The following is a 27,965-nucleotide window of genomic DNA, read 5'->3' on the forward strand; positions in this document are numbered from 1 at the left end:
TTAATTCTGGCGCCAAACACCAGAACTGGAGCCACCCTGTGCGAGATGATGAGTGACAGCGAAGAGCGTGGGGCTGTGGCCGGACAGTGGCAGCTACAGAGTTATGATTTAATACTGCATTTTAAATTTGCTTACATGTACAGTCTGTATGTTTTCATAAAATTTAACTTTTAATAGATTTGTGTATTCTGTGGTAGTAAATGATAGACTAGTATCTACATATATTTTTTGCATTCAAGATATCTGTAGGCCACACAGTTCATCTGCGAATTTTTCTTTTTTTTTTTTGAGACAGAGTTTTGCTTTTGTTGCCCAGGATGGAGTGCAATGGCACCATCTCAGCTCACTGCAACCTCCGCCTCCCGGGTTCAAGCAATTCTCCTGCCTCAGCCTCCCAAGCAGCTGGGATTACAGGCATGTGCCACCATTCCTGGTTAATTTTCTGATTTTAGTAGAGACAGGGTTTCTCCATGTTGGTCAGGCTGGTCTCGAACTCCCAACCTCAGGTGATCCACCCGCCTCTGCCTCCCAAAGTGCTGGATTACAGGCGTGAGCCACTGTGCCTGACCTGTGAATTTTTCAAGTTGTCACAAAGCTCCAAACTTCCAATATATTTATTGAAAAAAAAATTGTGGCCGGGCACAGTGGCTCACTCCTGTAATCCCAGCATTTTGGGAGGCCGAGGTGGGTGGATCATGAGGTCAAGAGATCGAGACCATCCTGGCCAACATGGTGAAACTCTGTCTGTACCAAAAATACAAAAATTAGCCGGGCATGGTGGTGTGCACCTGTAATCCCAGCTACTCGGGAGGCTGAGGCAGGAGAATTGCTCAAACCCAGGAGGCGGAGGTTGCAGTGAGCTGAGATGACACTACTGCACTCCAGCCTGGTGACAGTGAAACACTGTCTCAAAAAAAAAACAAAACAAATTGCATATGCACTTCAAACTTATGTTGTTCAAGGGTCTAATGCATAATTTTTTCAGTAAACTCAATTAGTGGATTCCCCAAATTATGAGATAATTCTTTTCTGTAAATTCATGTGTTTTACAGATATGTGAAGAAATCCCACAATATACTAATTACAGTCTTATTAAAATCTCAACTCTATTATAGATTTTGCATGTCAAGAAATCTTTTAGGTTCTGCTATTCCTCAGACTATGTTCCTGACTTCACTGAAGGTTTCAGAGGATAAATCAGAGGTCAGACTGGTAGAGTCACATAGAGAAAGAAAGAAAATAAGAAAAATGCTAGGAAAACCAGGCAGCATCTCAATTCCTCCAGAATGGTCTTCACAAACTGGCATCACTGTTATGCTGGCAATAAATTTGCAAATCTCACACACCTCTTCTAGTGTAAGCAGAAAACACAGACATTCAGGCTAGGTGCAAGGGGCTAACACCTGTAACCCCAGCACTTTGGGAGGCCAAGATTGCTTGAACCCAGGAGTTCAAGACCAGCCTGGGCAACACGACGAGACCTCATCTCAACGAAAAAATTTAAAAGTTAGCTGGGTGTGGTGGGGCACAGTTGTAGTCCCAGCTACTTGGGAGGCTGAAGTGGGAGGATCCATTGAGCCCAGGAGGTTGAGAGTGCAGTGAGCTGTGATTGTTGCCACACTGCACTCCAGCCTGGGTGAGAGCAAGACCATCTAAAAAACAACAGCAACAAAAAGGCATGCAGAACTAAGTTTTTGTTTTTAGTATTCACACATCTAAAAGTTGAATAATTAAAGAAAAATTAATCAGCACTGATTGACTCTGGAAGAGTATTAAATTAGCTTTTCCCTTTGAAGTAGACCTCAGGCTTAACTTACCTGAAGCTCTTTTGATTCTGAGAGCCTATATGCCTATACTGTACAAGTTAAACAGTGCATCAGTCCTTTCTATCACTTTAAATTCAGACTAGGACTAAAAAATTTTCGTTAGAAATTACAGGTTTATTTTTATATTTTGAAAAAGGCATAATAGAAAACAAAAATAAACAACCAGGCATGTCAATATTTGTGACACACACATACACACAAAAATGAATATAGGAAAATAACACGAAGAAAAAGCATAGTATGTTTCGAAACCAACGTGGGGTATGAACAGATTTTTGATGAAATACAATTAAAGGCTTTAAGTGTCTATGTTCGAGATATTACGATCACTCTTAGCCTACTAGCAAAAATTAGCAAAGTAGGCTTTAAAACATGATTCCTGTTGTTTTAGCAGGATTTATTTTGGTAATGATCCTGCTTCCTTATAAAGAACTACTTTACTTATCATTGTTGAAGTCTTCTTGTGTTAAGGAGTGCAATGAGGCCAGGCACGGTGGCTAACACCCATACTCCCAGCACTTTGGGAGGCTGAGGCAGGAGGATCGTTTGAACCCAGGAGTTCGAGACCAGCCTCAACAACATGGCAAAACTCTGTCTCTACAGAAAATAAAAAAATTAGCCAGGCGTGGTGGTGCGTGCCTATAGTCCCAGCTACTTGGTAGGCTGAGGTGGGAGGATCACTTGAGCCTGAGAGGTCAAGGCTGCAGTGAGGTCAAGAACAGGCCACACCACTCTCTCAGCAACCTGGGTGACAGAGTGAGGTCCTGTCTTAAAAAAAAAAAAAGAAAAAAAACAAAACTGATGTACATGTTTTAAAGCAAAACAGAACCCCAAGTCTAAAAGTAAAATAAGCCAAGGGTAGTTACAATGCTGATTAAAAAGAGTATATCCTGAGGCAGTTGTTAGTATATCACTCTCTATTATGTGGACAATAACCTCCAATAGGTAAAATATCTGAGCATTTTGCAAGGTAAACCTCCAAAGTTGTATCACAATGTGCCTTTTTCTTTGCTGTTTCTTCTTTGCCTATTCCTACAGCTACCAGTAAACACTTAGGAACTGCTTTGTGTGCCAGGGTCTCCAAGACTACCTCCAGGTTCCATGATTTGCTAGAATTCACAAGACTCAGCATATCATCACACAGCTATGATTTATTACAGCAAAAGCATATGAAACAAAACAGCAAAGAGAAAAGGTCAGAGGCAAAGTCTGGGGGAAACCAGGTATAAGCTTCCAGAGTCCTCTAACAGTGGAGTCACACATATGTGTTGTTTCATTCCACCAGCAACTGAATTGTGACAATATGTGAGAAATGTTGTTTACCAGGCAAGCTTGTTAGAGATACAGTGCCCAGGGTTTTTACTGGGGGCTGGTCACGTAGGTACCTTCTACCTACCATGTACCAAAATTCTAGACTCCCAGGAAGAAAGCAGGTTTTCAGCACAAACCACAGGTTAGCTACCATGAACCACTCTTTTCAGTGAGTGGAGCCCTCCTGTTAAGGTTTAAATATGTCCCCCAAAGTTCAAGTGTTGGAAATTTAATTGACAACGTAAAAGTGTTATGAGACCTTTAAAAAGTAATTAGGTAAGGAGGGCTTTGCCCTCATTAATGAATTAGTGCTGCTATCTCGGGAGTGGGCTCATGATAAAAGGCTAAGTTTAAACCCATGTATCTTTCTCATGCTCACTTGCCATGTGGTGCCTTCTGCCATGGCAAGACCCTCGCTAGAATAGATGCTAGCGCCATGTTCTTGGACTGCCTAGCCTCCACACCCGTCAACCAAATACACTTCTGTTCATTATAAAATACTTAGTTTGTGTAATTCTGTTATGACAGAACAGACTAAGACACCTTCTGATATCTAAGTTCCCAGATGCAACAGCCAAGGACAAACCTTATAATCAGGCCTTTCAAAGGGTAAGTCAGGCTGGCTATGTTACTCTTTTCTGCATACTTAGTGACATTCCCACAGGAATAATCATCATAGACATTTTCAGATTCAAGAAGACCCTTCTAATTCAGAAACACCTTTTTTTTTTTTTTTTTGAAGACAGAGTCTTGCTCTGTTGCCCAAGCTGGAGTGCGGTGGCACAACCTGGGCTCACTGCAACCTCTGCCTCCTGGGTTCAAGCAATTCTCCTGCCTCAGCCTCCTGAGTAGCTGGGATTACAGGCGCATGCCACCATGCCTGGCTAATTTTTGTATTTTTTTATTTTTTTGAAGATGGAGTCTTGCTCCTTTGCCCAGGCTGGAGTGCAGTGGCATGATCTCGGCTCACTGCAACCTCTGCCTCCTGGGTTCAAGTGATTCTTCTGCCTCAGCCTCCCAAGTAGCTGGGACTACAGGCATCCACCACCATGCCCGGTTAATTTTTTATATTTCTACCAGAGACGGGGTTTCACCATGTTGTCCAGGCTGGTCTCAAACTCCTGATCTCAGGTAATCCACCCATCTGGGTTGGCCTCTCAAAGTGTTGGGATTACAGGCGTGAGCCACTGCGCCCAGCCTAATTTTTGTATTTTTAGTAGAGACAGTTGTTTCGCCATGTTGGCCAGGCTGGTCTCAAACTCCTGACCTCGTGATCCGCCCACCTAGGCCTCCCAACATGCTGGCATTACAGGTGTGAGCCACCGTGCCTGGCCAGAAACACACTTTTTTTTTTTTTGAGACAGGGTCTTACTGTGTCGCCCAGGCTGTAGCACAGTGGCGTGATCATGGCTCATTGCAACCATGACCTCCCAGGCTTAGGTGATCCTCTTACCTCAGCCTCCCGAATAGTTGGGACTACAGGCATGCACCACCATGGTCAGCTAATTTTTTGTTTATTTTGTAGATATGGGATTTCACCATGTTACCCAGGCTGGTCTTGAACTCCTGGGTTTAAGTGATCTGCCCGCCTCAGCCTCCCGAAGTGTTAGGATTACAGGGGTGAGCCACCACACCAGACCATAAACACACATTTTTAAAAAAAGAGAATTTCCCACCTGAGAAATGGTTAATTCACTTATGTTAATAAATTGTCATGACTATTTTTTATCTTCTCTAGTTTTACTGAAAGGTAGAATAAAAATATACGAAAAACAAAGGAAAAGTCAGTTTGGTCTTAATGAACCTGAGATCTTGATACTCCAATATAAAGCAGGTTCTTTCAGTATTACTAGCAGCAAAGACTATTAATACCCATGTTACAGTCAACTAGAAATAGACTTCATATGACTACACATAATTAAGCAAAAATAAAGTTGATGACTACTTGGCATTAATAGTTTGGACATGAACTTTAGAACTAAAAGGTAAAGGAGGCATTATAATATCATGTTTATAAAGATAACTTTCTTCAGCTAATATTTTGGGGATACAAGACGAAACTTCGTTTTGTTGTTTACGCCACTTGAGTATATTCTCTGCCAGTTCTTCTGTCTCAGTCACCAATATATCCATCTTTGCTAAAGCCTGGTTCTATAACATTTGAAAAGGGAAACAGGAGAAATTATGTCTCTTATTAATTCATTATATCATGAGTAACTGATACCAAAGGTTAACACCTGATCTTTTTCCAGCCCCTTACTTCAAAAGCTCCTTAAAACTGTGCTTTCCCACTTCTTACAGTACAAACCTACTCTTTGTGAGTTCACCTCTTTTGTCTTCAATAATCACTCAATGCAGATGACCCTCAATTTATATTGCTAAACCTAACCTCCTTCCTAAAATTCAGGCCCACATTTAAGACTACTGGTAATCTCTATCTGGATGTACCTTCAATACCTCAAACTCAGTCTAACTACAGTTCAAAAATGATTGACCATTTACTACATGTGCAAGAGGTGTCAAAAAATAAACTTGCTAACTTCTTTTTTTTTTTTTTGAGATGGTGTCTCACTCTGTTGCCACACTGGAGTGCAGTGGCGCAATCTCAGCTCACTGCAACCTCCGTCTCCTGGGTACAAGCGATTCTTCTGCCTCATCCTCCCAGGTAGGTGGGACTACAGGCACGTGCCACCACGCCCGGCTAATTTTTTGTATTTTTAGTAGAGACGGGGTTTCACCATGTTAGCCAGGATGGTCGTGATCTCCTGACCTCGTGATCCACCCTCCTCAGCCTCCCAAAGTGCTGGAGTGAGCCATCGCGCCCGGCCCACTTACTAACTTCTTTAACCCACACTTGATCCTACTCACCTTCAGGTCACCCAGACTAGAAACTTCATTATTTTTTATGTGTCCCTTGTTCAATTCGTAGCCAAGTTCTAAAAATTTGACCTCCAAAATCTAAAAAAATTATCTTCTGTATTCCTATGCTTTAAATCTTTTATCTGAATAACAGCAATTAGTCTCCAGGTTTTTCTGCCTTTGGTTTCTCTGCCTAGTCTTCTAACCCAGAGCTAATCAAACTTTAATGTGCACAGGAATCACCTGAGGAACTTGTTAAAACGTAGATTCTGATTCTGAAGTTCTAGGGTGCATGATGTCTGTAGTTTTGTATTTATAACAAGCTTCCAAGTGATGTTGATACTCTCTGCCCATACTTAAGAGTAGCAAGGCTCAGTCTGCTCTATCCAATATTTTCTCCATGATTAAGGCAGTTCTAATCAAGTCACTCCTCTGCACCCTTCACTAAAAAAAGAAAACACACACACATACACACACACACACATTCAATGGCTCCCCAATACTCAGACAGTAAAGTCTAAGGTTCTTAGTCTGGTTTTTAAGGCACTGTATAAACTAACCCTGAGCTAATCTCCTCAATACCTTTAGGCATCAGCCAAAGTGGAGTATCACTTTCCCCCCCATACTCTCTGGGTTCTTTGACTTTTATGTCTTTCCTCACATTGCTCCTTTTGGCCAAACTATTCTTTCTGATGCATGTCCGAATTTCACTTATTCCTTAAGAGTCAGCTTACTTTGGCAAGTGCAGTGGCTCAGGCCTTTAATCCCAACACTTTGGAAGGCCGAGGCAGGTGGATCACCTGAGGTCAGGAGTTGGAGACCAGCCTGGCCAATATGGCGAAACCCTGTCTCTACTAAAAATACAAACTATTAGCCGGGTGTGGTGGTGGGCGCCTGTAATCCCAGCTACTTGGGAGGCTGAGGCAGGAGAATCGCTTGAACCCAAGAGGCGGAGGTTGCACTGAGCCAAGATTGTGCCACTGCACTCCAGCCTGGGCAACAAGAGAGAAACTCCATATCAGAAAAAAAAAAAAAAGATTCGGCTTACTGCTAACACCTAAATAAATCTTTACTGAAGCTGGACACAGTGGCTCATGCCTGTGATCTCAGTACTTTGAGAGGCCGAGGCGGGTGCCTCACTTGAGCTTAGGAGTTCGAAACCAGCCTAGGCAACACAGTGAGAACTCGTCTCTATTTAAAAAACAAAACAAAAACTTTATTGAAGTCTTCCTATCCCTATTTTACTCAGAATCCTCCTAAACTGGAAGTAATTCCTCCCTTTTCTATGCTCAATAGATGGCATCTCTTTATAATTATTTGCTGCATTTATTATGCAAATATAATCCTATAAGTAGAAAATGTATATTTTACAGCTGTCTCACCAAACATTGAGAATTTGAAGGCAGAGATTGGTCATATCTATCTTTCACAATACATGTGGCATAGCCACAGCACAATGAAGGCAACATATGTTTATTAAATGTTGGAATAAAATAATTTAAAATGGCTTCTAAATAAAAATTATGTAAAAAAGAAAATGTTAAATCCAAGGCCTAAATAAATAAACAAACACTTCTTCTTCTTCTTTTTTTTTTAATGGGAGATGGAGTCTTGCTGTCACCCAGGATGGAGTGCAGTGGCACAATCTCAGCTCACACAACCTCTGCCTCCCAGGTTCAAGCAATTCTCCTGCCTCACCCAGGTAGCTGGAATTACAGGCACGCACCACCATGCCCAGCTAATTTTTGTATTTTCAGTAGAGATGGAGTTTCACCATGTTGGCCAGGCTGGTCTCCAACTCCTGACCTCAAGTGATCCACTCGCCGTGGCCTCCCAAAGTGCAGGGATTACAGGCGTGACCTACCATGACCGGCCAAGAAAATACTTCTTGATTTAAAAATTAACTAGCTCGTAATATTAGCTATTAAAAAGCTAAACTGGGAGAGCACACCTCTAAGATTCTAGTAAAAAATACCTAAAGATAGCTATATTAATACTCACCATTTTCTTTAGATTTGCAGCTAAATGAGGAATATTTCTAATTGTTTCAAGGTGAGTTTCTAATCTCTCAATGAAAGTCACAGCCAACTCCAGCAAATGTACCATATATCTGAAAGAGAAAGAAAAAAGTCAACCATTTTTTTAAGTTTAATTGTTTTATGTTCCTTTTCTTTTCCTTTCATCAGGACTTTTAATTTGAGATAAGAATTACAATCAACCTAGAGAGCCAATAACAACCTTCCTACATTCCTAAAAATATTAGTGATTAAAAAAAGGTCCTTCTCTTTCACTTTAAGCAACTTATCCAAATAAAAAATGGAAAGAGACAACAGTAATCATATCTGGAATCCAACTTAATGTTAGAGAAACCTCAATGTTAATCATTTTCTCATATAAGTAAAGGAATTTCCCTAGATAAAAAAAAAACCCCATTCCATTTCTCTTTTTTTTTTTTTTTTTTTGAGATGGAGTCTCGCTATGTCACCAGGCTGGAGCGCAGCGGTGCAATCTCGGCTCACTGCAACTTCTGCCTCCTGGGTTCAAGCAATTCTCTTGTCTCAGCCTCCCAAGTAGCTGGGATTACAGGCGCCCACCACCACGCCTGGCTAATTTTTGTATTTTTAGCAGACGGAGTTCATTATGTTGGCCAGGATGGTCTCAATCTCCTGACGTCGTGATCCGCCCGCCTCGGCCTCCCAAAGTGCTGGGATTACAGGCGTGAGCCACCTTGCCCAGCCCCATTTCTTTTCTTTTTTTTTTTTTTGAGACAGAGTCTCACTCGGTTGCCCAGGCTGGAGTGCAGTGGCACAATCTCGGCTCACTGTAACCTCCACCTCCTGGGTTCAAGTGATTCTTGTGCCTCAGCCTCCTGAGTAGCTGAGATTACAGGCATGCACCACTACATTCAGTTAATTTTTGTATTTTTAGTAGAGACAAGGTTTTGTCATGTTGGCCAAGCTGGTCTCAAACTCCTGGCCTCAAGTGATCCACCCATCTTGGCCTCCCAAATTACCGGGATTACAGGCATGAGCCATGACGCCTGGCCTCATTCCATTTCAACTTACTCATTCTCTGCGAAGAATGAAGACAGTAAGGATAAATGTACTTCATTGAAATAGCCTACATAGAAAGCTACTTTGAATCTCTGCACTTGCAAAAATGCTTTCAAATCATTGCCAAGTCCTTATATGTAGTACAATATATACATTAAGGGTAATAATAATGTACTAAACAGATACTGAATATAGCCACAAGAAAGGGGTTTTGTTTTTTGTTTTGAGACAGAGTCTCACCTTGTTGCCCAGGTTGGAGTGCAGTGGCGCAATCTCAGGTCATTGCAACCTCTGCCTCCTGGGTTCAAGTGATTTTCCTGCCTCGGCCTCACCAGTAGCTGGTATTACAGGCATGTGCCACCATGCCCAGCATATTTTGTATTTTTTGAGTAGAGATGAGGTTTCACCATGTTGGCCAGGCTGGTCCTGAACTCCTGGCCTCAAGTGATCAGCCCACCTCGGCCTCCCAAAGTGTTGGGATTACAGGCGTGAGCTACTGTGCCCAGCCTTCTTTTGTTTTTTTGGAAGAATAAGTTTTTGTATATCTATTATTTTCCTACAAAATAAAAAATCTAACACAAGAGAAGATACTGATTTGCTTAAGCTAGTGAGGCACTGGTGGAGAAAGTTAGCAATGAGATCCCCAGATGCTTGCTTTGTATTTATTTATTTGAGACAGGGTCTCACTCTGTCACCCAGGCTAGTGCAATCACAGCTCACCGCAGACTTGACCTCCTGGGCTCAGGTCATCCTCCCAGCTCAGGAATACAGGTGTGTTCCATCATGTGTTGATAATTTTTATATATTTTTTTTTTGTAGAAACGGGGTTTTCCCATGTTGCCCAGGCTAGTATTTCTCATTAGTCATAATCTACATCTTCAATTTGATACTTGTAATACTCTGTGAGGAAGAGGGCAATAGAACTCATCTCTATTCTATTTATTGGGAAACTAAGGCAAAAATGTAAATCATTTGCTCAAGGCTTTGAGGCATATAAACAGTAGAGATGAGAACAGAATCCAGGTTTTTTCCTCCCTTAGTTGATAGTGTTTTTATCTGCTCCAGTTAAACCCCGCCAATAGAATTTTTACATATAGGCAACATTAACTCAACAATGAATTTACTTTACAACAATGAATTTACTTCACATACAAACAATTTTTATTGTTACATGCTATGGATCTAATGTCTTTCATTAAAGTCATAATTTATAATTCCCAAAACACGATGGCCAAGTTCTTCCTTTTTGCCATAGGTATAATGGTTTAAAAGCAAAGATTTTCTTTCTGGTTTAATATATCAACATTAATAATGTTAACAAATACAATCACTAATTGTTTTATGAATTCTGCTACAAAGTAACTGCAAAACAAAAAGTAAACTCAGAAAACAGGTGTAACTGTTAATTTCTACTTTTCACTCTAACCTGTGATAAACAGCTTCAATAGGTAAGTTTTCCTGGCACATGGGTTTCAACAGTCTTTGCCTAAGGGATCTCTTCTCTTTCAGCACTGCTTCCAAATGATTATTCATGCTTTGCAGAGTATGACACTTCTGAGCTATACAAATTAAGAACAGTAATTATAGTTAGCAATAGGACAAATAACAGAATCACTAATAATTTCTTCTTTGCCTTGGTTTGACACTACCAATGTCAAAAATTCATCCTATCATTACCCTCCTGTCTCCTCTTTGCTATCTTTAATACCAATACCAATTTCATTTTCAACAACTTTCTCTTAGTCGGTTTTTGTATATCTAATATATTTCTATTATCTCTTTTCCTAGTGATAACCAAATCTAGTGCTAAATTCTTTCTCTGTGTTTCTCATCTCTCCTCTTATTCAGTTCTTATAGCCAGAGCTATATTCTTAACACAAAGTCTTTTTTCCTATCCCTGACTCCAATAGTCTATAAAAGACCATCGAAAAAGAGTCACCTTAGCTGGTGCACTAGCTCATACCTGTAATCGCAGTGTTTAGGGAGACTGAACCAGGAGAATTGAGGCCATGAGTTCAAGACCAGCCTGGGCAACATAGCAAGACCTCATCTCTACAAAAAAATTGAAAAAAAAAATTAGCTGGGCATGGTGGCACATGCCAGTAGTCCTAGCTACTTGAGAGAATCAGTTGAAACCAGGTGTTAAAGTTACAGCGACCTGTACTTCAGCCTGGGTTACAGAGTGACACTCTTAAAAAAAAAAAAAAAAAGTCATCCTACAAGCTATTTCTGATTAACTCATTATTTTCCCCATTCAGTTAATGGCTGCCAATTGACCTTTTTTTAAAATTCTTATTTGGAAAAATTCAGATTTGCAGAAAAGTTTCAAAAAAAGAGCTCGGTGTGCCGGGCGCGGTGGCTCACGCTTGTAATCCCAGCACTTTGGGGGGCCGAGGCAGGCGGATCACGAGGTCAGGAGATCGAGACCACGGTGAAACCCCGTCTCTACTAAAAATACAAAAAAAAAAAAAAAATTAGCTGGGCGTGGTGGCGGGCGCCTGTAGTCCCAGCTACTCGGAGAGGCTGAGGCAGGAGAATGGCATGAACCCGGGAGGCGGAGCTTGCAGCGAGCCGAGATTGCGCCACTGCACTCCAGCCTGGGCAACAGAGCGAGACTCCATCTCAAAAAAAAAAAAAAAACTAAAAAAAAAAAAATTTATTTAAATAAAAAAAAAAAAAAAAGAGCTCGGTGAACTCACATATACATTTTACTTACATTCACCAATTGTTAACATTTGGCTACATTTTCTTTTTATCTTCTTTCTCTCTCTTCTCTCTCTCTCTCTCTAATTTTTGCTGATCCACTTGAGAGTAAGCTACAGACAGCATGATGTTTTTTACCTGTAAAACGTTAGTATGTATTTCCCAAGAACAGGAACATTCTCCTATATAACTACAGCACATTATCAAATTCAAAAAATTTCACATTAATACAATACTACCAATATTTAATACAGTCCATATTTAAACATCACTAAGTATCCCAATAATGTCCTTTACAGCAAAAAGAATTTTAATTTTTGAGACAGGGTCTCACTCTGTCACCCAGGCTGGAGCAGAGTGCTACGATCACAACTCATTGCAGCCTCGACCTCCCAGGCTCAATCCTTCTGCCTCAGCCTTTCATGTAACTGGCACTACAGGTACATGCTACAATGCCTAGCTAGTTTTCGTATTTTTTTGTAGAGATAGGGTTTCACCATGTTGGCTGGTCTTGAACTCCCGGGCTCAAGCAATCCACCCACCTTGGCCTCCCAAAGTGCTGGGTTTACAGGCGTGAGTCTCCACACCTGGCCACAAGAACATTTTCTCATCAAATATTCAAAACATTGCCAGCCATGGTGGTATGCACCTGTGATCCCAGCTACTTGGGAGGGTGATTTGGGAGGACTGCTTGAGCCATTCAAGACTACCCTAGGCAACATAGGAAGACCCCATCTCATTAAAATAAAAAATTGATCCATGATCATACAGTGCTTTAGTTGTCATGTCCCTTTAGTCTCCTTTAATCTGAAAAGTTCCTCAGACTTTGTCTTTCACGTTCTCCTGACTTTGAAGAGCCAATTTGGTGACTTTTTATGCTATTTGTACTACTCAAGCCAACAGAACTTCTATTTCAGCATAGAAATAGAAGATTTCATTAGCTTTGGGACAACACCTGGAAAAATGATGATGTATCATAATTTGACTGACTGGTGCTTATTTACAGTAATCCAAGAAAAAGTTGAAATTCCAGTGATTCTCCACTTAACCAAACCACTTACCCAAAAAGAAAGGATGAACAACATCTGCTGTATCTTTTTCTAGTTTCAGGAGTTCAATTTCCAGGTTTTTCTACATGAGGAACAAAAGTAACATTTAGCTCAATCAGAAAGTGTCCATGGCCAGGTGTGGTGGCTCACTCCTGTAATCCCAGTACTTTGGGAGGCTGAGGCAGGTGGATCACCTGAGGTCAGGATGTAGTGAGCCGAGATTGTGCCACTGCAATCCAGTATGAGTGACAGAGTAAGACTCTGTCTCAAAAAAAAAAAAAAAAAAGTCCAGGGGATTTACTGAAGTTTTTCATTTTGCTGTTCTTGCCCTGCTGCTGCTACTGTTACTACTATTACTGTTACTACTATTATTAAGTAAACATGTAGCTAGTTATGTGCTAGACACTGTTCTAAGTTCAAAGGAATTGCTGTTTGAACCAATAAAGTTTTTTTGTTTTTGAGACAGGGTCTCCGTCTGTCACCCAGGCTGGAGTGCAGTGGCGCAAACATGGCTCACTGCAGCCCCAATCTCCTAGGCTCAAGTGATCCTTCCACCTCAGCCTCCCAAGTAGCTGGGACTACAGGTGTGTGCCACCATGTCTGGTTACTTTTAAATTTTTTTGTAGAGACGGGATCTCCCTATGTTGCCCACACTGGTCTCAAACTCCTGGGCTCAAGCAGTCCTCCCACCTTGGCCTCCCAAAGTGCGAGGATTATAGGCGTGAGCCACTACATCTGGCCAACTTTTGTTTCTGTTTTCCTATACTAGGAGTAGAAAGTGAAAAGTTCAGGTCGGGCGCAGTGGCTCACACCTGTAATCCCAGCACTTTGGGAGGCCGAGGCGGGCAGATCACGAGGTCAGGAGATCGAGACCATCCTGGCTAACACGGTGAAACCCCATCTCTACTAAAAATACAAAAACTTAGCCGGGCATGGTGGCGGGCACCTGTAGTCCCAGCTACTCAGGAGGCTGAGGCAGAAGAATGGCGTGAACCTGGGAGGCGGAGCTTGCTGTGAGCCGAGATTGTGCCACTGCACTCCACTGTCACTGGGTGACAGAGCGAGACTCCGCCTCAAAAAAAAAAAAAAGAAACTGAAAACAACATGATTTACCTGGTAGATTTCAGCTTGAATATTTGTGATCTGCTGTAGTCTGGTGAAGTTCACAAAACAAGAAGCTGTTTTCTTAGACATGTTTAACATCTCCTATTGGTAAAACAAGGAAAGTAGCAGAATGTCACAAAAAGTTTCTAGGTACATTGGAATAGCATGCCCATAGTCTAAAATATGAGAATATATTATGTTCAACACTGCCTTTGAACACGAAGTACAAAGTAAAACAGTAGCAATGTGTAATTCCTGTTTTAGAACTTTCACCATCACAAATCACTTGCTCAAATATTAAAAAAAAAAGAGAAACAAACAACACACTCCCTTTGTATTATTTCCTAAGGTACTATACAAAATAGATTTGTATTACTGATAGTTTATCAAAGGATTCAAAGGCTAAAGTTGTTGGAGAATCACCTCTACATTTCCAAATGACTCAGGCCCAGTCTCTCAGAGCTTCTGGGGTTGAAATAAAATACTTTTCGCCTTCATGGAATTATTTATCTGATTCGTTAAATGACCTCAGTTGGCTACAAGTCATTCATACTGTGTATGTTCACATTCTCATCTTTTAGTTAAAGGATTATTTGTATCCAGGCATAATTATTCTTTTAAAAAGGTTACCCCTTCTTTTTCATCCTTTCATTCCATCAGTCCATGCACATTATCTCAGAATTGAGTATTATCTTGTGCATTCCTAGACTTCATCCACGATTTTCTCTATCATCTTGCTTTCTAGAATGCTAGCACAGTAAAGAACTTCATTTAAAATATATATATATATATGGAGTCTCGCTCTGTTGCACAGGTTGGAGTGCAGTGGCGCGATTTCGGCTCACTGCAAGCTCTGCCTCTCGGGTTCACGCCATTCTCCTGCCTCAGCTTCCCGGGTAGCTGGGACTACAGGCGCCCACCACCATGCCCGGCTAATTTTTTTGTGTTTTTTAGTAGAGACAGGGTTTCACTGTGTTAGCCAGGATGGTCTCGATCTCCTGACCTCGTGATCTGCCCACCTAGGCCTCCCAAAATGCTGGGATTACAGGTGTGAGCCACCGACTGAGTTTTGCTCTTGTCACCCAGGCTGGAGCACAATGGCACCATCTCTGCTCACTGCAACCTCTGCGTCTTGCATTCAACTGATTCTCCTGCCTTAGCTCCCCAAATAGCTGGGATTACAGCTTCCCAAGTAGGTGGGAGTTTTTGGGATTACCGCCAACATGCCCAGCTAATTTTTTTTTTTTTTTTTGTATTTTTAGTACAGTTGGGGTTTCACCATGTTGGCCTGGCTGGTCTAGAACTGCTGACCTCAGGTGATCCACCCGCCTCAGCCTCCCCGAGTGCTCAGATTACAGGCATGAGCCACCACACCCAGGCCAAAGAACTTTAGAGATCAGATAGGCCAGAGACTGGAAAACTATAGTCCATGAAATAAATGCAGCCCATTACCTGTTTTTGTACAGCCTGTGAGCCAGGCATGGTTTTTATATTTTCAAATTGTTGGGAAAAAGAAAATCAAAGACAATATTTTATAACAGGCTGGGCACAGTGGCTCATGCCTGTAATCTCGAACTTTGGAAACCGAGGTGGGTGGATCATTTGAGGTCAGGAGTTCAAGACCAGCCTGGCCAACATGGTGAAACCCCGTCTCTACTAAAAATACAAAAATTAGCCAGGCAGTAGTGGTGCACACCTGTAATCCCAGCTACTCGGGAGGCTGAGGCAGGAGAATTGCTTGAGCCTAGGAGACAGGTTGTGGTGAGCTGAGATTGTCACTGCACTCCAGTCTGGGCGATGGAGTGAGACCCTGTCTCAAGAAAAAAAAAAAAAGCCTGGGCACAGTGGCTCACACCTGTAATCCCAACATTTTGGGAGGCCATGGCAAGTGGATTATCTGAGGTCAGGAGTTTGAGACCAGCCTGGCCAACATGGTGAAACTCCGTCTGTATTCCAAAAAAAAAAAAAATTAGCCGGGCGTGGTGGCAGGCGCCTGTAATCCCAGCTGCTTCGGGAGGCTGAGGCAGGAGAATTGCTTGAACCCGGGAGGCAGAGGTTGCAGTGAGCTGAGATCGCGCCACTGCACTCCAGCCTGGGCGACGGAGCGAAACTCCGTCTAAAAAAAAAAGAAAAGAAAATGATATGAAATTCAAATTTCATGGTCTAGAAATAAAGTTTTATTGGAACATGACTTCTCTCATCCATTTACACACTATCTCTGTCTGCTTTTATACAACCACCTAGTTGTGTAGCTGCAACCATATGGCCCACAAAGCCTTACATATTTACTCTCTGGCTCTTCATAGTAAAAGTTTACTGTCTAAAAATAATCAATTTTATGAACATTTACTGAGTTAGGCAATAGAATATTCAAATATGAGTGAAACAAGCTCTCTACCCTCACGAGGCTCATAATGGATAGGAAGAAAAAGGTATTCTAGATAGAAAGATCAAAAACATTATAAATGCTCAATAACCACCAGTGTTAGCATATATGTGAAAAGAGGGGTAAGATGTAACTGAAAACATAGTCTCCAACATAATCATAGATGATCCTGAGTGCTATGCTCAACAATCATACTGCAGAAAATGGGAGCAACTGAACATTTTCTGGTGAAGAAGTAATATAATCATGCATAATAATTATTTAGAAATACAGGGTGGCATAATGGCTCACACTTGTAATCCCAGCACTCTGGGAGGCTAAAGCAGGAGAACTGCTTGAGCCCAGGAGTTTGAGATCAGCCTGCACAACACAGGGAGACTCTGTCTCTACAAAAAAATTTTAAAAATTAGCCAGGCAGCCGGGCGCGGTGGCTCATGCCTATAGTCCCAGCTACTTGGGAGGCTGGGGTGGGAAGATCCCTTGAGCCTGGGAGATTGAGGCTGCAGTGAGCTGTGATCATGCTACTGCAACTCCAGCCTGGGCAACAGAGTGAGACCCTGCCTCAGTGGCAGCGGGGAAGGTGGGGATATTTAACTGGGGCAGTATGAAAAATAAAACCTGGCTGGGCGTGGTGGCTCACACCTGTAATCCCAGACTAGAGTGCAGTGGCAATCTCAGCTCACCACAACCTCTGTCTCCTAGGCTCAAGCAATTCTCCTGCCTCAGCCTCCCGAGTAGCTGGGATTACAGGTGTGCACCACTACTGCCTGGCTAATTTTTGTATTTTTAGTAGAGACGGGGTTTCACCATGTTGGCCAGGCTGGTCTTGAACTCCTGACCTACCCGAGGTGGGTAGATCACCTGATATCAGGAGTTGGAGACCGGCCTGGCCAACATGGTGAAACCCTGTCTCTACTAAAAATACAAAAATTAGCCAGGCATGATGACATATGCCTGTAATCCCAGCTACTAGGCAGGCTGAGATGGGAGGATCACTTGAGCCCAGGAGGCTGAGGCCGCAGTAAGCTGTGAGCGCACTACTGCATTCCAGCCTGAACAACAGAGCGAGACTCTCTCTCTCAAAAACAAACAAACAAACAAAAAAAAACCTACAAAACAAACAAAAACACTAATGAAGAGGGAGGAGGGAATAGGGAATAGTACAGAGTTTACATCTGGAGTGATAAAGATGTTTTTGAAAATAGTTGCACAATATTGAGTATAGTAAATGCCACTGAATTGTACATTTTAAGATAGTTAAAATAGTAAATTTTATGTTATATGTATTTTACCACAATTAAAAAAAAAGGAAAAGCCTGATAACTAGCTAACATAAACAAAAAACACTAGTGGAGAAATAGACAGGAGAGGTTGGATATTTAAACAGGTGGCTGCTACAGTATTCCAGGTGAGGATGAGAATGTGGACTAGGTCAGTAACAGTTAAAAAGGAAAGGAAGAAAAGATGGGAGTTCCTGCAAAGATGGAATTGACAAATCTTAGTTGATATGGTAAGGGATAAAATCCAGTTAATACTCTAAGGATTCTGCTTCAGGTGAGTGGACAGTTATGCCATTCACTGAAGTAGATAACACAAGATATTTTACTGATGGCAAAATTGAGGAACAGGAAAGTATTACTCCAACTTCACACTGCCAAAGTATGCCAGGATGGAAGTGAGAACACATCTAATCTACTGTCCTTCCATCATATCAGCTGACCCTTTTTTCTTTGTTTCTCTCAGGAGGTAAATGAAAGTAAAATATTTTCTACAATTTATCACATTGTAACCAACCTGTTCCCTGGTATATCTCCCTCTCTCCATGCTTCTACACTAATCCTAGTTGTATATCTGACAAACTAGTAAACTGTTGGGTTCAACAATAGAGTAATGGTGCTTAGCTAAGAACATGCAAGAGAAACCAGAGGAAAAATAAGAATGTTTAAGAAGCAGATAACAAAAAAGGAGAGAAAAAAGAAAGAGGGTCAGGTGCAGTGGCTCTCACCTGTAATCCCTGCACTTAGGGAGGTGGAGGCTTATTTTCTATAATAAATAGAAAGTACAACTATTTGAGGATTGAGACTTAGTTTAACATATTTAAAAAAAAAAAGAAGAAAAAAGCATCAGGGATTGGGGAATACAGAAAAGTCTTTTCCTTTAGCTATTGTTATTATATATTGCTATTACATGCCCCAAAGGGCAAAAGAACCCTGAAAATGAAAGGATCCTGAGAAAAAGGAGTCTATTCAGGGTATTTGTTTATTCTGTGGCTAGGCATAAGAAGGGGCTGAAATCCAGAACCTTTGCACTTAATATAAAAATCCTGGCCTGTAATCCCAGCACTTTGGGAGGCCGAGGCGGGCGGATTACGAAGTCAGGAGTTCAAGACCAGCCTGACAAACGTGGTGAAACCCTGTCTCTACTAAAAATACAAAAATTAGCCGGGCGTGGTGGTATGCGCCTGTAATCTCAGCTACTTGGGAGGCTGAGGTGGGAGCATTGCTTGAACCCAGGAGGCAGAGGTTATGGTGAGCTGAGATCGTGCCATTGCACTCCACCCTGGGCAATAAGAGAGAAACTCCGTCTCAAAAAAAAAAAAAAAAAAATCGTGGTAACATTATATACCATATATGCATGTATAAATTTGTAATTTTTGAGCATTCTTTCTTCTTTTTCCTATCCCTTCCTTTTCACACTGAATTCTAGCTGAGGGACATTAAAAGGGAGGTAGTATAGCAGAGAATTTAAGAGCAGAGGCTCTCAAATGGGAGACAAGGTGTAGAGGAGAGTAGGACACAGGTTAAGAAAATAGAATTAGTAGATTCTGTGGTTTTTTTGGTAGATCCAGACCCTGATCTTATTAATTGCCAATAAGGAATGATCAAGCTTTGGTCAAGACTCCATGACTCACTCACACTTGCTGGAAAAACATCTAGAATGTAAGGCCACTAAAGCAGTCCCTAGGGGAATAAACTAAAGCAATACCCCATTATCCTACAGACAGTCCTACCTTTCTTTCACCAAATCACTCTCTAACGGATTGAAACAAAACTTCAAACAAGCTATGTTTTCTTTTTTTTTTTTTTTGAGACGGAGTCTCGCTCTGTCACCCAGACTGGAGTGCAATGGCGCGATCTTGGCTCGCCGCAAGCTCCACCTCCCGGGTTCACGCCATTCTCCTGCCTCAGCCTCCGGAGTAGCTGAGACTACAGGCGCCCGCCAGCACGCCTGGCGAATTTTTGTATTTTTAGTGGAGATGGGGTTTCACCTTGTTAGCCAGAATAGTCTCGATCTCCTGACCTCATGATCCACCCGCCTTGGCCTCCTAAAGTGCTGGGATTACAGGCGTGAGCCACCGCGCCCGGCCTCAAACAAGCTATGTTTTCTAGAAGAGTTGTATCAAATCACAATTTTAGGAATCACTCAATTTTTTAAAAATCCTTGCCAGCAGGAACTCAATAGTCTTAATTTTTAATGCACAAAAAATGATGTGCATTAAAGTGATGGGCTGTTTAAAGGGACGGCGTGACAAATCATTTTGAAAGAATCAATGCTAAATCCTTCTAATAGGAAGAGGTTTTTGGCTGGGTGTAGTGGCTCACACTTGTAATCCCAGCACTTTGGGAGGCAGAGGCGGGCAGATCACGAGGTCAGGAGATCGAGACCATCCTGGCTAACATGGTGAAACCCCATCTCTACTAAAAATACAAACATTAGCAGGGAGAGGTGGCAGGCACCTGTAGTTCCAGCTACTCGGGAGGCTGAGGCAGGAGAATGGCGTGAACCCAGGAGGCAGAGCTTGCAGTGAGCCAAGATTGTGCCACTGCACTCCAGCCTGGGCGACAGAGCGAGACTCCGTCTCAAAAAAAAAAAAGAAAACACAGGAGAGAAGGGAGGAAGGATTACACTGTAGAGTGCTGTGGTCACCCCTGGTAAAGTTAGTCAACTAGGACCACCTGAATCTCCCCATCACCCAGACAATGGGTGTTCAATAAAAGCTTAAAATCTTTTAAGACAGTATCACAGCCTCTTATAACAGTTCATCTTGAGAGAGGATACAATGTGTCAAAAAGGAGAGGTACTAAGATCTAATTCTCCTTTAACAGTCTAGTGACCTTGGGCAAGTTTCTTGGTCTAAGCCTTAGTTTCTTAAATTAAAAAATACTGTAAGGTATTAGAGTCTCTAATGGCTCTTGTAACTATAAAAAGTTATGGGCCGGGCGCGGTGGCTCACGCCTGTAATCCCAGCACTTTGGGAGGCCGAGGCGGGCAGATCACGAGGTCAGCAGATCGAGACCATCCTGGCTAACATGGTGAAACCCCGTCTCTACTAAAAATACAAAAAATTAGCCGGGCACGGTGGCGGGCGCCTATAGTCCCAGCTACTTGGGAGGCTGAGGCAGGAGAATGGCGTGAACCCAGGAGGCAGAGCTTGTAGTGAGCCGAGATAGTGCCACTGCAGTCTGGCCTGGGCGAAAGAGCGAGACTCCGTCTCAAAAAAAAAAAAAAAGTTATATATTCTCCGTAAATCTACCATCATGTTTGTAGTGTTTTTTGTTTTGTTTTGTTTTTTCTGAGACAGGGTCTCACTCTGTTGCCCGGGCTAAGTGCAGTGGCCCGATCGCATCTCACCGCAACCTCCATCTCCTGAGCTCAAGCCATCTTCCCATCTGAGCCTCCAGTACCCATGTGGTCCCCGGAGTAGTTGGGACCACAGGTGTACGCCACCATGCCGGCTAATATGTGCTAATTTTTATAGATCAGTTTAACTTTTCTGTTTTTAGTGAAATTCCTCAACTTCCTCTATATATCAAAATTTATTTCCCCATTTTTCTCAATGCCCTTGATCCCACTTTCCCCATGCCCTCCTGTCACTTGCATTCCATTATTTCCTCACATGTTCAATTTCTCCCTCTGTTGGCTCCTTCCCCCAACATGCTCTTCTTGCCCAACCTATAACTGCCACTCTGTGACTCCTTGGGTTAATGTCTCTTTTCTCTCCTTCTCAAAATTAATCTCTTCCTCCATTCACGTTCCAAGGTCTTATCTTTTTAGCCAATACTTTTTTTTTTTTTTGCCTTTAAAGATGCCAAGGCCGGGCACGGTGGCTCATGCCTGTAATCCCAGCACTTTGAGAGGCCGAGGCGGGTGGATCACGAGGTCAGGAGATCGAGACCATCCTGGCTAACAAGGTGAAACCCCGTCTCTAATAAACATACAAAAAAAAAAAAAAATTAGCTGGGCGTGGTGGCACGCGCCTGTAGTCCCAGCTACTCGAGAGGCTGAGGCAGGAGAATCGCTTGAACCCGGGAGGTGATGTTGCAGTGAGCCGAGACCGCGCCACTGCACTCCAGCCTGGGCGTTAGAGCGAGACTCTGTCTCAAATAAATAAATAAATAAATAAATAAATAAATAAATAAATAAAACAAAAATGCCAAAAAAGAGCTCCTGGCGCTCTTCTCTACCCAGCACCTCCCGCCCCAAATACGATTCAACACTTCCCACAAACGAGCCTTGTTGGGAATGCTTGTTCCGCAAGGGGACAGAACGACCCGTATTTCCCATCCTCGCCTTACACTACAGCCTAGAGGCAGTATCACTGGATAAAAGAAAGGCCGGTAACAGTCTAATCTCCCACAAACTGGACTGGGACAAATTTACCCTACAGACACTCAAAACACAGTCTACCCTAAACACCATCTACTCAGATCCCCGCTTTCCAAGCACCCACGGCAGAACGGTCGCGGCTGTTGCCTGGAAGGGGCTCTTATTACTCTTGTAGAGACCCCAACCAGGACCCTCACCTCTCCCACAGCCAGCGGCACCAACTCACAGCCATATTGTTGCCACCGTGGGCACCCCCTTGATGACACCACCGTCGCCCCCACGTACCTGATTGACCATCCCCGAAGCTATGAGGTGGCCTAGCACTAGCCCAGCGCCGTTAGGCGCGGACGCCGGGTCCCACGGGTTGGCAGCGGCCATGGCTCGGACGCACCTCCCGCGAAGGCGCCAAGAGTGAGCGGGAACGCACTGCGAACGCACGGCGCGGCTCGATGACGTCACAGGGCGTTCCCGCCCGGGACTGAGCCGGGAACGCATCCCGGCTACTGCGGGTCCTGGGTCTTCACCTGCGGAGCCATACGGCAGCCGAGCGGTGGGAGGCGAGTCCGGGGCTCCCTGATCTTTCGTAGGCTCCCAGAGGCGCCTGGCCTCCGCAGAGCTGCAAAGGCGGCAGGGCTTGGTGGTCGGACTGCGTGTTCTTCCGTTTCTTCCTTGTCGCTCTTGGGTCGGGCCCCAGGAGCCAGGGATCGGCGGGAGATGAGAGCTGGGGCAGGAGACCCAGCCGGGAGGCCGACCGGGTGGACTGGGCGGTGACAGCTGCGCTTCCTTCCCGCAGGGACCTGAGCCGCGGCGCTAGGATGGGAAACAGTGCGCTCCGCGCTCATGTGGAAACGGCGCAGAAAACTGGTGTCTTTCAGCTTCAGGACCGAGGGCTGACCGAGGTGAGACTGGGAGGGACACGACCAGAGAACTTAAAGGGAGAGGGACGGCGGGGGCGGCGAACTTAGTGCGGGATTCTCCACGCTGTGAACTCCTTTCTCCAGTTCCCCGCAGACTTGCAGAAGCTGACGAGCAATCTCAGGACCATCGACTTGTCCAACAACAAGATCGAAAGCCTACCGCCTTTGCTGATAGGAAAGTTCACTCTGCTGAAGAGCCTCTCCCTGAACAACAACAAACTGAGTATGGCTCTTGCCAGGGAGGCTTTTGCTAGTGATCAGCTGTTACCAGGGGTGGTTTTCTCTTACAAGCTGATTTTTGTTTTTGTTATGAAACCGTGCAGGAGGGCTTAAGTTGCAGAATGCCCGAATCCTTGAAGCCTTCTTTCTACTTCTTGTAATTACATCTAAAATAAGCCTTATAATGATTGGGTGTTATAATGATTGTTACTGGGTTAATTTGGACTTGAAAGAGAAGAACATTTTGGGGATGTAATGTAAACAAAGCTACCTAACTTAGAATGGGGGATGGATGAGAAGGGGAGGATCTTCCAAATATCACAAAATTTGCTGTCGGATTGTGCCTTGGGCCCCTTTACAAAAGGAGCCCATTATACACACAAATGCTCTCCGGCATTTTGATGGCACCCTCACCTTCTAAAGACTATGTTGGTAAAATCCAATACCTAAAAATGGCACATGTGGGAGTTTTACATATATTAACAAGAGGCGAAGCAGGCTGCCATATAATCTTTATAAACTTCATCAAAGTTGTTTTCAGCTCCATCAGATTCAGGTTTTAAAAAAGTTTTTCTTTGCCAGCTGTTCTGCCTGATGAGATATGCAATCTGAAAAAACTAGAGACGCTAAGCCTAAACAACAATCACCTTAGAGAGCTGCCATCTACCTTTGGGCAACTCTCTGCCCTCAAGACCCTGAGCCTCTCTGGGAACCAACTAGGAGCATTACCTCCCCAACTTTGTAGCCTACGGCACCTGGATGTGATGGATCTTTCTAAGAACCAGATTCGAAGTATACCTGACACAGTGGGAGAGCTGCAAGTCATCGAACTCAACCTCAACCAGAATCAGGTCTAGAGCTTTAAGGTTTTTTTTCCTACAGCATATGTGTGGGCTTATGGTCTCCTGATACCTGTTAACCTCTTGTTTCCTAAACTGCCATCATAGAGCTAAGTATCAGAGGCTAAATGAGAGGTTTCTTCTATAGACTGAACTAATTTCAAGGCTCAAAGTGCCATGGAATTAGTTGAGACACTGGATGTGTTAGTTGTGTAGGTGTTTTGAGGAGGGTGGGGTAGGTAACCAGGAGAGATCATTTCAAAAGTTAAACTACTGTCTCACAAATCTTGAAGAATTCTTCAGATCCTCCTCAAATATATGCCCCTAACCAGCTAGCCAGGAGCTATGTTAGGGATATAATGTGGAAATGAGGCCTAAACTGAGGTTCTCAGAGTCGGGCGTCAGAGGTAATTCAGTTTTGTTTTTCGTTTTGTGTGGGGTTTTGACATCTTTGTTACAAAATGTGTCTCCTGCTTTTGCTGAAGAATATTAAGTGATAGGCTTTCTGGAAATAGCCCATTTCACTGTTGTACAGCTTTAATTATATTTGTTTCCATTACTTTGGAAGCTTTTCAATTAATATTTATTTGTCTGGAAAACCAATCCAAAGATTCTTGTCTAGGCATGAAGGCACAAGTGATGAAATATTGAACACTGAGACTGGATGGCCTTTAGTTTTCTAGTGTCTGTATTTCTAGATCTGCATGGTCCATTAAAGTAGCCAGAAGCTGCATGTGGTTATTACTTTTCTAGATTGTAGTGATTTTATATCATGATGAAATTCAGTCTGTCTTTGAGGGATTGGCCTCATGTTTTTTTACCTTAAGTGGATATTCTTCTATGTTATAGAGCTTCTTGGGGGAATAAAAAAACTGAATGAGTTAAGCAGCAAGTATTAGTTGAGGATTTGCTCCACATTCACCTCTGCTAGTACCTTTATTCAGTGGTTCTCTAACTTTAGTATGCATCAGAATTAACCAGAAAAGCTTGTTTAAAGAGATCACTAGCCCTCTACCCTTGGTGTGTCTGATCCAGTAGGTCTGGGATGAGGTCTGAGAACTTGCATTGCTAGTTATTGAACTTATTAAAGTTCCCATGATTTCTAATAAGTGATGGTCTGAGATGATACTAGGCAGAATCAAATAATTTGGTGACTTTTAGTATTTAAATGGCAAAAGGGGTGAGTCAAAGACAATTGCTTGGTATTGAGCTTGAGGGCCGAAAGGAACAGTAGTGCTATTGAGAATGGACATGCTGAGTTGTCTGTGGTGAATCTTGTAAATGGAAATATCTTACTGAAAGTTGGAAACATGGGAGCAGAATAGAGGTAAGAGTATAGATACAGATCTTGAGGTCATAACAAAAGTGATGGACTTTAATGAATGAGCTTTCTAGAAAAAGTTTAGAGAGAAGATGACATAGGAAGTATTAGGGACAGCTACTTGAAAAATGCCCATAAAGGCCGGGCGCGGTGGCTCACGCTTGTAATCTCAGCACTTTGGGAGGCCGAGGCGGGTGGATCACGAGGTCAGGAGATCGAGACCACGGTGAAACCCCGTCTCTACTAAAAATACAAAAAATTAGCCGGGCGTGGTGGCGGGCGCCTGTAGTCCCAGCTACTCAGAGAGGCTGAGGCAGGAGAGTGGCGTGAACCTGGGAGGCGGAGCTTGCAGTGAGCTGAGATCGCGCCACTGCACTCCAGCCTGGGCGACAGAGCGAGACTCCGTCTCAAAAAAAAAAAAAAAAAAAAAAATGCCCATAAAAACGAGAAGTAAGGAATAATCCAAAAGATAGGAAGACAAACCAAAAAGGACAAAAAGAAGGGGTTTTAAGGAAGGGATACATAGTACAGTTAAATGCAATAGGGACGGAGGACGATGGATCCTTGAATTTGGTAGTAAAGTGGTCAGTATCTATGTACACATAAAACATTGGCAGTAAATGTACCAAAATGTTTATGGTGGTTATTTCTGGGTGGTGGATTCCAGGTAAACTTTTTTCTTTAAACCTGTGATTCTCAAATTTTCTATAATGAACATACAGTGCTTTTATCATCAGAAAATTTTGTTCCCAAAAAGCCACTGGTGACCTTCATAAAAGCATTTTTTTTAAGTGGGGGCGTAGTAACAGAAGCTAGATAACAGGCTTCTGGAGTGAGTAGGCAGTGAGAAAATGGAGGCGGTAAAAGAGGGGAAAACTAGAACAAATAGTCAAGTAAAGATTTTTGTTTTGTTTTAATGTACTAAAAGTAACCAGTATAGTGCTTATGCTTTTTCCTGTTATTCTTTTGTGGTTTTTCAATAGATATCTCAGATCTCAGTGAAGATATCTTGCTGTCCTCGCCTTAAAATTCTTCGCCTGGAAGAGAATTGTCTTGAGCTCAGCATGCTTCCCCAGAGTATCCTCAGTGATTCCCAGATCTGTCTGCTTGCTGTGGAAGGCAATCTTTTTGAAATAAAGAAACTTCGAGAACTGGAAGGCTATGATAAGGTATGAATTAATGTACTTCTGCATTTCTAGTCACTACCCCAGAGAAAACAATGGTGAAGTAATCCACAGAAGTGTTTATAGCTCATGTCAACAGGATTTGTTCTTCCCCATTTTGGAAGTAGATTCAAAGCATCGGCTGAATGGTATTGTGCCAAGATGACTTTTTCTCTATAGACAGCTTATTGTAAAGCATCTTTGTCTTCATCTTTGTCTTTTGATATATATATATATTTTGTGTGTGTGTGTGTGTGTGAGACAGGGTCTCATTCTGTCACCCAGGCTGGAGTGCAGTGGTGCAATCTCAGCTCACTGGCACAGCCTTCACCTCCTGGGCTCAAGCGATTCTCATCCCTCAGCCCCACTAGTAGCTGGGATCACAGTCGTGCACCAGTATACCTTGCTAATTTTTGCAGAGATGGGGTTTTGCCTTGTTCGCCAAGCTGGTCTCAAACTCCTAGGCTCAAGTGATCTGCCCGCCGCAGCCTCCCAAGGTGCTGGGATTTACAGGTGTAAGCCACCGCATCCGGCCCTATGTGCTTTATTTATTTTTTTTTTTGGAGGCAAGGTCTCGCCCTGTCACCTGGCTGGAGTGCAGTGGCAGGATCTCAGCTCAAGTGATCCTCCCACCTCAACCTCCTGATTAGCTGAGACAACAGGTGCTACCGTGCCTAATTTTTCTATTTTTGGTAGATTGCCCAGGCTGGTCTCAAACTCCTAGGCTCAAGCGATCCACCTACCTTGGCCTCCCAAAGTGTTGAGATTACAAGTGTGAGCCACTGCACCTGGCCAAAACTATGTACTTCATTTTGCATTTACAGCAGTTACATTTTGTAGGAAATGAAAAATCACATGCAATAAAAACCAAAATGAAAAGAAAAATAACAAATAGTTAGGCTTATATTTATTTACTCATGCCAAAATACCCCTTATGTATTCTTTCATGTTTTTTAGTACATGGAGAGGTTCACAGCCACCAAGAAGAAGTTTGCGTGAAGTTCTCCAGGACTATGGAAACCTTACAGGATACTGACTTAGAACATCTGGTGGAATGTGGCTGAGTCAAAGCCTCCTGTTCTTGTTAGGGGTATCTACAGTAAGGAGATGATACTCCAGGAGATTATATTTCACTCAATGATCTTTTTTCATTTCAGGGCTCTTCTCAAATAAGCTAAAAGAAAAAGGATCAGGAGACAGGAAAAGTCTTCCATTTTGAGTCACGAGTAGGGCAACAGACAAGGTTGATCTTCAAAACCATCATTAGTTTGGCTTTAAGAAACCAGTAGCTAGCTGCTATTTATATGGTGAGGGGGTGCTGCCTGGTAACAGAATAGCTGCACACCACAGCTTGAGATTTTGTTTAGTTTCAATGTGTGAGCTTTCATAAAGTCAGTTGCCATTCCATCTCTGTGTTAACACTTCATATTTTTATGAAATTCAGATAATTTGTGAGAGGCTGGCATGGATCTAAGGATTTATTATTTTTATTCTAGTCCATCAGTTCAGTCGCAGTTTTTATACTAGGACTTTAGGATGTACATAAATGTGTGACTGTTTGTCTTGATTAAAAGTGCACTTCGTGCCAGGCATGGTGGCTCATGACTA

The 27,965-nt window shown here is 42.9% G+C and overlaps 2 protein-coding genes across 8 annotated transcripts; one reads left to right on the plus strand and one right to left on the minus strand.

The window, feature by feature from the left end:
- Positions 1-22,319, minus strand: HAUS2 (HAUS augmin like complex subunit 2). Of its 7 annotated transcripts, none has more exons than XM_032176014.2 (6): positions 22,184-22,319; positions 13,915-14,007; positions 12,814-12,883; positions 10,476-10,608; positions 7,998-8,106; positions 1-93 (listed from the first exon to the last, which is right to left on the minus strand). In XM_032176014.2, exons 1-6 carry the CDS (start codon positions 22,274-22,276, stop codon positions 1-3), a joined length of 591 nt encoding a protein of 196 aa, XP_032031905.2. In that variant the 5' UTR covers positions 22,277-22,319. The 7 variants fall into 7 exon arrangements, with proteins under 7 accessions (XP_032031905.2, XP_032031903.2, XP_058283418.1 ...); XM_032176012.2 differs by lacking the exon at positions 1-93 and adding an exon at positions 4,916-5,288; XM_058427435.1 differs by lacking the exons at positions 1-93; positions 12,814-12,883; positions 22,184-22,319 and adding exons at positions 4,916-5,288; positions 22,096-22,110.
- Positions 22,287-27,947, plus strand: LRRC57 (leucine rich repeat containing 57). The gene is made up of 6 exons (XM_032176020.2): positions 22,287-22,455; positions 22,692-22,797; positions 22,900-23,038; positions 23,617-23,885; positions 26,178-26,363; positions 27,315-27,947. The coding sequence occupies exons 2-6, from the start codon at positions 22,714-22,716 to the stop codon at positions 27,354-27,356; spliced, it is 720 nt and encodes a 239-aa protein (XP_032031911.1). The 5' UTR covers positions 22,287-22,455; positions 22,692-22,713; the 3' UTR covers positions 27,357-27,947.
- The last annotated feature ends 18 nt before the right edge of the window (positions 27,948-27,965 follow it).

Source organism: Hylobates moloch, unplaced genomic scaffold (genome assembly GCF_009828535.3).
Source record: "Hylobates moloch isolate HMO894 unplaced genomic scaffold, HMol_V3 SCAFFOLD_14, whole genome shotgun sequence".
NCBI classification, from domain to species: domain Eukaryota; kingdom Metazoa; phylum Chordata; class Mammalia; order Primates; family Hylobatidae; genus Hylobates; species Hylobates moloch.